The following is a 12,455-nucleotide window of genomic DNA, read 5'->3' as shown; positions in this document are numbered from 1 at the left end:
TAGAAGACCGACGAAAGTCCCTCGACGGCCAGTAGTCCGTCGACAAGTAGTAGTCCGACGACACGCAAAAGTCCGACGTCGGGTATTAGTCCGTCGAAAGTCCTGTAAGGCAAAAATTCAATGATAGGAGGAAATTCAACAACATGTAGAAATTTAACTTTGTGCAGAAGTCTATTGACGGAATTCAGGTGACGTTAACCAATGATGTATAATCTGTCCGAGATTGTTTGTAAGAGCATTTGCTCGATGATGTTAACCTATATTGGATCCACCAATGAAGTAAGACCTATCCGAGATTGTATGTCTGAGCCTTTGCCCGATGACGTTAACCTGTATGGAAGAGGTCAAGAGAATCCACCAAGGATATGAGACCTTTTCGAGGTTGTATGCCGGAGCCCTGGTCGACGACGTTATTCTATGTGGAAGAGGACGGGAGAATCCACCAAGGATGTAGGACATTTCCGAGGTTGTATGTCGAAGCCCTGCTCGACGACGTTAACCTATGTAGAAGAGGTCGGGAGAATCCACCAAGGATGTAGGACATTTTCGAGGTTGTATGTCGGAGCCCTGCTCGACAACGTTAACCTGTGTGGAAGAGGTCGGGAGAATCCGATAAGGATGTAAGACCTTTCCGAGGTTGTATATCGGAGCCTTTGCTCGACGACGTTAACCTGTATGGAAGAGGTCGAGAGAATCCACCAAGAATGTATGATCTTTCCGAGGTTGTATGTCAGAGTCTTTGCTCGACGACGTTAACTTGTGTGGAAGAGGTCGATAGAATCCACCAAGGATGCAGGACCTTTCTAAGGTTGTATGTCGGAGCCTTTGCTCGACGACGTTAACCTGTGTGGAAGAGTTCGGGAGAATCCGACAAGGATGTAAGACCTTTCCGAGGTTGTATGTCGGAGCCTTTGCTCGACGACGTTAACCTGTATGGAAGAGGTCGAGAGAATCCACCAAGGATGTATAACCTTTCCGAGGTTGTATGTCAGAGTCTTTGCTCAACAACGTTAACCTGTGTGGAAGAGGTCGAGAGAATCCACCAAGGATGCAGGACCTTTCCGAGGTTGTATGTCAAAGCCTTTGCTCGACGACGTTAACTTGTGTGAAAGAGGTCAAGAGAATCCACCAAGGATGTAGGACCTTTCCGAGGTTGTATGTCGGAGCCCTACTCGACGACGTTAACCTGTGTGGAAGAGGCCGAATGAAATCCTCCTGGGATCAATATTGCTTTGATTAGGAGGGGGCGAACGTCGGGTGTATCCTGAATCAAAGTTGGAGGGTCTATCTTTAGACCGTTATTGCCTTTTTGAAGTCGAGATTAAGACCTTGTTCAAGGAGTGGAAGTCCAGTAAGGGACTGTACGTGGCTTGAAATTTATCGGAAGCTTCCTTGTATTTTTTAGGGAGTTTTCTTATATATCGTCTTGGATATGAATGTTTTTGAGAGATCTTCTTGACTAAAATTATAGTCAAGGTTGCCCCTCAGTCCGAATCTGATTCCAATAACATGGATGCATCAATAGCAGTTGAATAACCTTTTGAGGTTGGAGCAATAATTGCCCCCCAGTCGGGAATCACTTTCCCACAGACGGCGCCAAACTATTGCGTCCTAGAGTATTCGCGGCGATAGAGAAGTATATAGTTTAACGTCTTAGCATTGTACGAAGATCCAGCACACACACAAAAAAAGAGAGGGTGTAGCGTTCAAAAGAGACACAAGAGTTTTTACGTGGAAAACCCCTGAAAAGGGGGAAAAACCATGGGGCCTGACCCAGTTTGAATGAATCCACTAGTATTTGTAGTCGATTACAAATGAGGCCCTTCATTGGGAGAGTGAAGGTGAGGGCCTCAGATGAAGACGTCAGGCCTGAACGTCGGGCCTTGAGCAGAACATTGGGCCTTCAGCAGAACGTTGGGCCTTGAGCAGAACGTTGGGCCTTCAGCAGAACGTCGGGCCTTGAGCAAAACGTTGGGCCTTTAGCAGAACGTCGGGACTTGAGTAGAATGTCGGGCCTTGAGCGTCGGGCCTGAAGCAGAATGTTGGGCCTTCAGCAGAACGTCGGGACTTGAGCAGAATGTCGGGCATATATGAACCTCAAGGCCTGAACGTCGGGCCTTAAGGTGGTGGTGCGGCGAAACTCCGGCGGTGTTCCGGTGATGCTCCGACGATGTTCCGGCAGTGGTCCGGCGAGGCTCTGGCGGTGGTCCGGCGATGCTCCTGCGATTGTTCGGCGGTGGTCGAGGAGGACCTTCTTCCTTCTCTTCTTGCTTGGACCCCCCTCTCATGAGAAATGAGGGCTCTATTTATAGATTTTATGGAGTGGAATGGCCCGTAAATAGGTCTGAGATCAATGGCGAATTGGGAGTGGTCGAATGGACGGCGATGTTGAATCCTATGATTGTGCACCGTTCATTGATCATTTGAGGGCCTTAGTGATGTCAGAATTCAGTGATCTTGGGCTCGTTGGATTCGTCTCGTTGAGCCGTTCGATTCGAGTATAAGCTCGTTAAAATCAAACACCGTTTGGGAACTCAAACAGTGCTACAAAGCTTCCAAGAGCGCTTCGGGTCCTTGATTTGGGCTCGGATTGAGTTGAATTTGGTGTCGTGGTATTCGTATTTCTGAGACGCTCAGTTTGACTGTAAGCTTGCTGAAATCGGAGTTGAGATGATCTCCGGATTAATTTTTGAAGTTCCACACTTGATTTTTGCCTCGAGATTCGTGCCCGATCAAGATAATTTTATGTTGACGTATCAATTATATTTATTTATTATTATAATTTTAAAATTACTTAATTATTTAAATTAAATAGTTTCTTAATTAGTTTAAAGTTTAAATTTTAACTTTAATTATTCGTCAATGTTAATTAAACTAAATGTTTTGTTCTCTCACTTTGTTAGTCCTTATCAACCAAAACGGAATCCTGTGTTTGGCTTGCCTCACCGAATTTAATAATACATCAAGGAGGCTAAGGAATTCCAATGATCTCAAGAGACAATATACATGCCACAAAAAGAAGTACAACTATTATTGTGGAAAGTGCGGCAATTTTTTTCTACGAGAAGCAGACTTGGCCATCCACAGAGAATGCCCGATCTACGTCCTCTCTGTGAATGGCCAAGTCTGCTGCTCGCAGAAAAAAATTGTCACACTTTCCACAGTAATAATTATATTTCTTTCTGTGACATGTATAGTATTTCTTGAGATCATGGGAATTCTTTAGCCTCCTTGATGTATTAAATTCGATGAGGCATGCCAAGCACAGGATTCCATTTTGGTTGATAAGAATTAACAAAGTGAGAAAAAAACATTTAGTTTAATTAACATTGACGAATAATTAAAGTTAAAACTTAAACTTCAAACTAATTAAGTAACTATTTAATTTAAATAATTAAGTAATTTTAAATTATAATAATAAATAAATATAATTGATACGTCAACATGAAATTATCTTGATCGGGCACGAATCTCGAGGCAAAAATCAAGTTTGGAACTTTAAAAATTAATCCGGAGACCATCTCAACTCCGATTTCAGCAAGCTTACAGTCAAACTGAGCGTCTCAGAAATACAAATCAGACGACACCAAATTCAACTCAATCCGATCCCAAATGAGCCCAAATCAAGGACCCGAAGCGCTCTTGGAAGCTTCGTAGCACTGTTTGAGTTACCAAACGGTGTCCGATTTTAACGAGCTTATACTCGAATCGAACGGCTTGACGAGACGAATCCAACGAGACCAAGATCACCGAATTCCGACATCACTAAGGCCCTCAAATGATCAATGAACGGTGCACGATCATAGGATTCAGCATCGGCCTTCCATTCGACCACACCTAATTCGCCCTTGATCTCAGACCTATTTATGGGCCATGCCAAACTAGAAAATCTATAAATAGAGCCCTCATTTCTCATGAGAGGGGGGTCCAAGCAAGAAGAGAAGGAAGAGAAGAAGGAAGATGCTCCTCCTCGACCACCGCCGGACAACCGCAGGAGCATCGCCGGACCACCGCCAGAGCCTCGTCGGACCACTGCCGGACCACCGTCGGAGCATCGCCGGACCACCGCCGGAGTTTCGCCGCACCACCACCTTAAGGACCGATGTTCAAGCCTTGAGGTTCATGCCCGACGTTCAGGCCCGACATTCTGCTCAAGTCCCGACGTTCTGCTCCAGGCCCGACGCTCAAGGCCAGACGTTCTGCTCAAGGCCGGACGTTCTGCTCAAGGCTGGACGTTCTGCTCAAGGCCCGACATTCTGCTGAAGGCCCAACGTTCTGCTCAAGGCCCGACATTCTGCCGGACCACCGCCGGAGTTTCACCGCACCACCACCTTAAGGCCCGATGTTCAAGCCTTGAGGTTCATGCCCGACGTTCAGGCCTGACATTCTGCTCAAGTCCCGACGTTCTGCTGAAGGCCCACCGTTCTGCTCCAGGCCCGACGCTCAAGGCCAGACGTTCTGCTCAAGGCCAGACGTTCTGCTCAAGGCCGGACGTTCTGCTCAAGGCCCGATATTCTGCTGAAGGCCCAACGTTCTGCTCAAGGCCCGATGTTCAGGCCTGACATCTTCATCTAAGGCCCTCACATTCACCAGAGTACCGCCCTACTACAACGGTCTTTCTGACTCAGGTCTCCTTCCGATTACAGTCCATTCGACCTCCGTCGTCTACTACGGTCCTTCCGACCTCCATCAACAGACAGCGGTCTTTTTACCCTGGTCACCTGCCGACTACGGTCCTTCTGACCTATGTCGCCTACTATGGTCCTTTCGACCTCCATCAACATACAACGGTCTTCCTGACCCCGTTCTTCTGCCGACTACGGTCCTCCCGACCTCCGTCACCTACTATGGTCCATCCGACCTCTATCAAAAGATAACGGTCTTTCTGACCCCAGTCTCCTACCGACTACGGTCCTTCTGACCTCCGTTGCCTACTATGGTCAATCCGACCTCTATCAACAGACAACGGTCTTTCTGACCCCGGTTAATTGCCGACTACGATCCTTATGACCAGACAAACATGTATATGTAACTCCTACCATGTAATGCAATCTATATGATGTATATTTGCTACATCAATTCAAGACCTTCTCCCAATGAAGGGCCTCATTTGTAATCGACTACAAATACTAGTGGATTCATTCAAACTGGGCCAGGCCCCGTGGTTTTTCCCCTTTTTCAGGGGTTTTCCACGTAAAAACTATGGTTTCTTTTATGAACGCTACACCCTCTCTTTTTCTGTGTGTGTGCTGGATCTTCGTACAATGCTAAGACGTTAAACTATATACTTCTCTACCGCCGCGAATACTCCAGTACGCAACAGTTTGGCGCCGTCTCTGGGAAAGTGATTCCCGACTGGGGGGAAATTATTGCTCCAAGCTCAAAAGGTTATTCAACTGCTATTGATGCATCCATGTTATTGGAATCAGATCCGGACTGGAGGACAACCTTGACTATAATTTAAGTCAAGAAGATCTCTCAAAAACATTCATATCCAAGACGATATACAAGGAAACTCCCTAAAAAAATGCAAGGAAGCTTATGATAAATTTCAAGACACATACAGTCCCTTACTGGACTTCCACTCCTTGAACAAGGTCTTAATCTCGACTTCAAAAAGACAGTAACGGTCTAAAGATAGACCCTCCTTCAACTTTGATTCGGGATACACCCGACGTTCGCCCCCTCCTAATCAAAGCAATATCGATCCTAGGAGGATTTGATTCGACCTCTCCCACACAGGTTAACGTCGTCGAGCAGAGCTCCGACATATAACAACGGAAAAGTCCTACATCCTTGGTGGATTCTCTCGACCTCTTCCACACAGGTTAACGTCGTCGAGCAAAGGTCCCGACATACAACCTCGGAAAGGTCCTACATCCTTGGTGGATTCTCTCGACCTCTTCCACACAGGTTAACATCGTCGAGCAAAGACTCTGACATACAACCTCGGAAAGGTCATACATCATTGGTGGATTCTCTCGACCTCTTCCACACAGGTTAACGTCGTCGAGCAAAGGCCCCGACATACAACCTCGGAAAGGTCCTACATCCTTGGTGGATTTTCCCGACCTCTTCCACACAGGTTAACGTCGTCGAGCAGGGCTCCGGCATACAACCTCGGAAAGGTCCTACATCCTAGGTGGATTCTTCCGACCTCTTCCACACAGGTTAACGTTATCGGGCAAAGGCTCTGACATACAATCTCGGATAGGTCTTACTTCATTGGTGGATCCAATATCAATTAACATCATAGAGCAAAGGTTCTGACAAACAACCTCGGATAGATTATACATCCTTGGTTAACGTCACCAGAATTCCGTCAATGGACTTCTTGCACAAAATTAAATTTCTACATGTTGTTGAATTTCCTCCTATCGCTGAATTTTTGCTTTGCAGGACTTTCGACGGACTAATACTCGACGTCGGACTTTTTGCGTGTCGTTGGACTACTACCTGTCGACGGACTACTGGCCGTCAAGGGACTTTCGACAGTCTTCTACCCGGCGTCGTACTTCTCTCTATCGTCAGACTTCTGCTCGTCAGCGGACTTCTACTCGACGTCAGACTTGTGCTCGTCAGCAGACTTCTACTCGTCGTCGGACTTCTGCTTGTCGACGAACTTTCATCGGTCTTTTGCCCGAGGCCGTACTTCTACCCGTCGTCGGACTTCTACTCGCTGATGGACTTACATCAGTCTTCTACCTGACGTTGTACTTCTACCTGACTACGGACTTCTGCGTACCGTCGGACTACTAACCGTCGTCGGACTTCTGCTCGTCAACGGACCTTCTTCAGTCTTCTACGGACAGAAGGACAGAAGGACAGAAGGAGAAGAGAGAGAAGGAAGAATCTCCGGACTTCCTTGCAGAGAGAGGGGCCTTGGAAGACCAAGGAAACACCTCAATTGTAAGGACAGAGGGAGAAGAGAGAGAAGGGAGAATCTCGGGACTTCCTTGCAGAGAGAGGGGCCTTTGAAGACCAAGGAAACACCTCAATTGTAAGGACAGAAGGAGAAGAGAGAGAAGGGAGAATCTCCGGACTTCCTTGCAGAGAGAGGGGCCTTTGAAGACCAAGAAAACACCTCAATTGTAAGGACAGAGGGAGAAGAAGAGAAGAAAAGAGGAGAAAGAGAAGAGGAAAGACAATTTTTCTAAAGGCCTTTGGGGCATATTTATAATTTTTTTGGAAAAGATGTGAAGTTTCTAGAGTTCTCCAGAATTTTTGAAATTTTCAAATTTTTCGAAATTTTTTCAGAATTTTTCGGAATTTTTTCAAAATTTTTTAGATTTAAAAAATCCATGTGGGCCCCCCATAAAAAAAATTCGAAATCGCGTGGCAACTTGCCGCCGCCGGTGGTAGTCGGCGGCCGGCCAGCCGGCCAGTCGGTTCGGTCGCATAGGTTTGTCCGGCCCGATTTTCGGCCCGAACGGTCCAAATCCGACGTTTTTGGGTCCCCTACACATTTTTCGATGTTCCGGACTCAATTTTGACACTTTCGGAGCTAGACGGGGCCTCTACGATCAAGTTTGAGCAAACACTTCATTTTCGGAATGCAATTTTTTCGTTTTGCCAATGCAAATTTTCGACACATATTTTCGGACTCCTGGAGCTTCGACGTCCAAAAATAGGGGGGCAACTGATACGTCAACATGAAATTATCTTGATTGGGCATGAATCTCGAGGCAAAAATGAAGTTTGGAACTTCAAAAATTAATCCGGAGACCATCTCAACTCCGATTTCAACAAGCTTACAGTCAAACTGAGCGTATCAGAAATACGAATCTCACGACACCAAATTCAACACAATCCGAGCCCAAATGAGCCCAAATTAAGGACCCGAAGCGCTCTTGGAAGCTTCGTAGCACTGTTTGAGTTACCAAATGGTTTTCGATTTTAACAAGCTTATACTCGAATCGAACGGCTCGACGAGACGAATCCAACGAGCCCAAGATCATCGAATTCCGACATCACTAAGGCCCTCAAATGATCAATGAACGGTGCACGATCATAGGATTCAGCATCGGCCGTCCATTCGACCACTCCCAATTCGCCATTGATCTCAGACCTATTTACGGGTCATGCCACTCCATAAAATGTATAAATAGAGCCCTCATTTCTCATGAGAGGGGGGTCCAAGCAAGAAGAGAAGGAAGAAGCTCCTCCTCGACCACCGCTGGACAACTGCAGGAGCATCGCCGGACCACCGCCAGAGCCTCGCCGGACTACTGCCGGACCACCGTCGGAGCATCGCCGGAGTTTCACCGCACCACCAACTTAAGGCCCGACATTCAGGCCTTGAGGTTCATGCCCGACGCTTAATTTAAATAATTAATTTTAAAATATGCAATCATTTAAAAATTAAAAAAGCTAATTAATAAATTAAGCATTTAAAACTTAACTTTGATTAAACATTCAAATAATTAATTCAAATCAAAATAAAATAAAAGGCTTGAAATTAATGTTCCACTAATCCAATTTATGTATAAACTAACAAAAGCTCTCCAACTGAACGGCTATCCAATTAATGTTCCACTATTAGCTCAATAGTTAAAAATAAAACTAGTACTGAAATAAAACTAGTATTGTTAAAAAAAAAAGAACTAACAAAGTGAGGGAACAAAACATTAATTTTTTATTTGTTATTTTAACAATTCACTAATTGAGAACGAGAATAACGGAAACTAAAGATTTATAATGTACATTTTTTATAATTATTATTTATATTATTAATTTGTTTAGTAATATGCTGATTGGCTTCAGTTAGACGGATACAACTTGTTACCATTGATCGTGGGTTCGATACCACTTAATGCCAATGATTTTGTTCAACAACATATGCCTTCTATAGCAAATTTTAAGCCTTGAGCATCCTCACATGGTCAACTGTAGGTGTTACACTACTAAGTTTAATTGGCCATGCAGACTCATGAGCACATCCACTTGCATAGTAGAATATTAGATTTACACACCCGTCAAATATTTTTGAGCATAATAAGGTTGGTCTATCTCACACTATAGATGTTCGCACGCATAGGATGAGCACATATACTACACATTACATTTCTATAGTTACTATAGGATGATTGATATAACTGGACTCCTCTGATGAATTCATATATGTGGCTACCTACCACTAACTGGTGGAGTACTCAATCTTTTGAGCACATGTAAATCAAACTAAGTTATATATATGCATATACTACTATTATAAAAGAGGCTTAATTTCCTTCCCCAACATATCTTGGACGCTTCATCTTCAACCCGTCCTCCATAGTCTTCGGCTTGCCCTAGCTTACTTCAGTCCGTAAGGTATGTCTCTCTCCAATTAATTCCGTCTTCTGAAATTCTTCAACGTCTTGCTGCCTTCTCTCGCCATCATCTCCTCCGGTAGGTTTCTTGGCCTAAAATTCTTTAATGTTAGTTTCTCCCGGCATTTAATCACCGGCTTTTTCATTTCATATTTCAACTTCTTAAATGTTTCTCCAATTAATTAGGTCTACTGGAATTCTTCAACGTTTTTTCAATATTTGGATGCATGAAGATGAATTCAACCGTCGAAACTTTTCAAACTCCGATCGTGGCCGTAAGATGACTATGCATGTTCTCTTTCTCCCTTATATATTATTCTCATATGTTTTCCCTTTAGCTATTTCATTTCTGGATCTCTACTTCATCGAACCTGTGAATCTAGACACTATTTCGGCTTCAAGTTTAGGTAATTAATTTTATGATGTAAATCGTTTATTAAGTTCATCTTTAGAAGTGAATATATTTCTTGTACAAATCATGTTTCTTAAAATTGTCTGATAGCTCTTTCATTTTTGGATACTATTTCTGCTTCAGTGAACCGATGAATCTGGACACTATTTCGGCTTTAAATTTTGCTAATTAATCTTATGCCCATTAGATATCTCTGCATTAATGACCAGCCAACTCAACCTTATAAATCAAGACGGAGTCCTTTGCTTGGCATGCCTCACCGAATATAATACTTCAAGGAGGCTAAAGAATTCCAATGATATGAAGAAACACTATAAATGGCACAAAAAGAAGTACAATCATTACTCTGGAAAGTGCGGAATTTTTTTTCTACGAGAAGCGGACTTGTCCATCCACAGAGAGGACGTAGATCACAAAAAGAAGTTCTCTTGCGCTAGGGTTTCTTCAACATCGGTCGTCTTGCTCTGGAGCGGCAGCGAAGATGCCTTCGTTCAAGACTTTCCGGATCAAGAAGAAGCTGGCAAAGAAGATGAGGCAGAATAGACCCATTCTCCATTGGATTCGCATGAGGACCAACAACATCATTAGGTACAATGGTAAGCACAGGCACTGGAGACGCACCAAGCTAGGGTTTTAAGGATACTCTCATGTGATCGCTGATTTGGGTTCAGGGTAACCGCACTGTTTTCCCTTTTATTATTTGAATGACATGTGTTTTAGAGTTCTGTTTTGTTTTAGTTATTTATGAAAATTCATTGATGTGTTGGAAACTTTGTTAGTTTTGAGTATTGAAACTGTGAATATTTGCTACGCTCTTTTATATGAATTTCAGATTGTGGTTAAAATATATATATATATATAAAGAAAAAAAAAATAAAAAAAAAAGATCACAAAAAGAAACCAACTTGATAGATTTGTGATTGGCCCAAATATATTTTTATTTTACTCTTTTTTTTTTGTGTGAGAAAGGCTTAATTTCCTCTCTTATTTTTAAAACCATCAAAGTTAAAATGTCACTTGAAGATTCTATTCAGAAAACAAAGCAAAGTACTTAAATAAATATCCATGTCAAACAAAATATCATGCACTTAATATCTCATCATGCCTCTCCTAATACATGATTTGCTTGCTTCATTGTTAGTGAGAGTAAGTTAAATGAATTTGTACCACGAGCTTCCAGAACTTTGCATTTTATGTTTATAATAGAGGCTTTTGTTTTGTTTTGTAATATCAAAGTAAATGAAAGAAAATGACCAGGCCATAAAATTCATGACTTTGTTATACAGGTTTCATACTAAACAAAGAATTTTTGGATGAATACATAAGCATGAACAGCAAAAGCATGAACAGCAAAAGACTTCGTTGCTTTCCAACAAAAGCTCACTAAATGCTTGGTATAATCACTGAACTTTTTTTTTTTTTTGACAAATACTAATATAAACTGCAAACTACTCGTGGAATACTAAAAAAAGAATCATGAAAGAACAACGTCACATTGAAATATGGAAGCATACAGTTGTCAAGGGATGACCATCTTAGTGACAACAGAACCACAACCACCAATTAATTTCACCACAATATGGTGCTTCAAAAATCATCACAGCCAAATACCATGTAATGCAATTCAAAAGAAAAAAAAACTGCTTGCCAAATAGAGAATGGCTTCATTTGGCCTTAGTGGAAACTAGATATGCAAATATCAAATTGAATGATGATACCCCAAACACGAGCATGCTTTCCCTAAACAAATTCGACAACAAATCACATATCCACAAGAGATCTTTTTTTTTTTAACAAGAATACATCACAATTCTCTTCCAAGGACATTTCATCAAACTTCTTCTGTGCAATATACTTGTAAAATTGTATAAAGAAAACTAATATGAGAATCAAGCTTCTAACTCATACAAATCCAAAAATGTTATAACTAAGCTATTGTAAAATAATCAAGCATATAAATCAACCCTCCAAATAATTTTCTCCAAGAAGTAAATTCTACTGAATAGATATTTTCTTTTTTCTTCTAAGGAAAACAAAACAAGAAGAAAAGGAGAAATGCCATAATCCAAAACATCCTAAATACTTTGAATCAAGAACACGTGATTCAAGAATTTTTTTTTTTGTTTGCTCACAATATTTTCATGTAACGAGTATTCATAAAGTTTAAGAAGCCTTCACAAATCACATTAACTATGCTTTGTAGAAACAGTAGAAGAGAGGGCACAAACCATATGAGATTTACCTATGCCGACGATGCAAACTTTTCCAAAGAAACTCATGAAATTCCCACTTTTATCAAAGAAAAAAAACTCTATCAATTCTTAATAGGCATTATCACAAACATTTCACGTGCATATTTTGGCAAGAAACGAACATGGCTTCTCATATTTTTCTACCATTAACACCTAGAACTCTAGCTCATATAGCATGAATCAAATATAAATTTGACACATTAGTTGCTCATTTCAAGCAACATAACTCAACATAGCATATCTAGCAACCGTAAAACACAACTAAAATCCTTACAGGCAACAAGGATGAAAAAGAACTATATGAAATCACGTGGCTTAAACAGTGAACCATTATAAAATAAGCTTTGTTCTAAGTGAATCTACACATATTACCATCATCTAAACAAGATGAACTTTCTATCAAATCCATTTCACTTGGACAATGAGAAGGAGCAATGGGAAAAAGAGAGAAGGAAAAGAAGAAAAGAAAGGAGAAGAAGA

At 42.0% G+C, this 12,455-nt stretch overlaps 1 protein-coding gene across 1 annotated transcript; it reads left to right on the top strand.

The window, feature by feature from the left end:
- Positions 1–9,486: 9,486 nt before the first annotated feature.
- On the top strand, positions 9,487–10,568 carry LOC110113819 (60S ribosomal protein L39-like). Its single transcript, XM_020846518.2, has one exon. It carries the CDS (start codon positions 10,205–10,207, stop codon positions 10,358–10,360), a length of 156 nt encoding a protein of 51 aa, XP_020702177.1. The 5' UTR covers positions 9,487–10,204; the 3' UTR covers positions 10,361–10,568.
- The last annotated feature ends 1,887 nt before the right edge of the window (positions 10,569–12,455 follow it).

Source organism: Dendrobium catenatum, unplaced genomic scaffold, assembly GCF_001605985.2.
Source record: "Dendrobium catenatum unplaced genomic scaffold, ASM160598v2 fragScaff_scaffold_579, whole genome shotgun sequence".
Classification (NCBI taxonomy): Eukaryota; Viridiplantae; Streptophyta; class Magnoliopsida; order Asparagales; family Orchidaceae; genus Dendrobium; species Dendrobium catenatum.
This window is presented reverse-complemented; position numbering and strand designations above follow the sequence as displayed.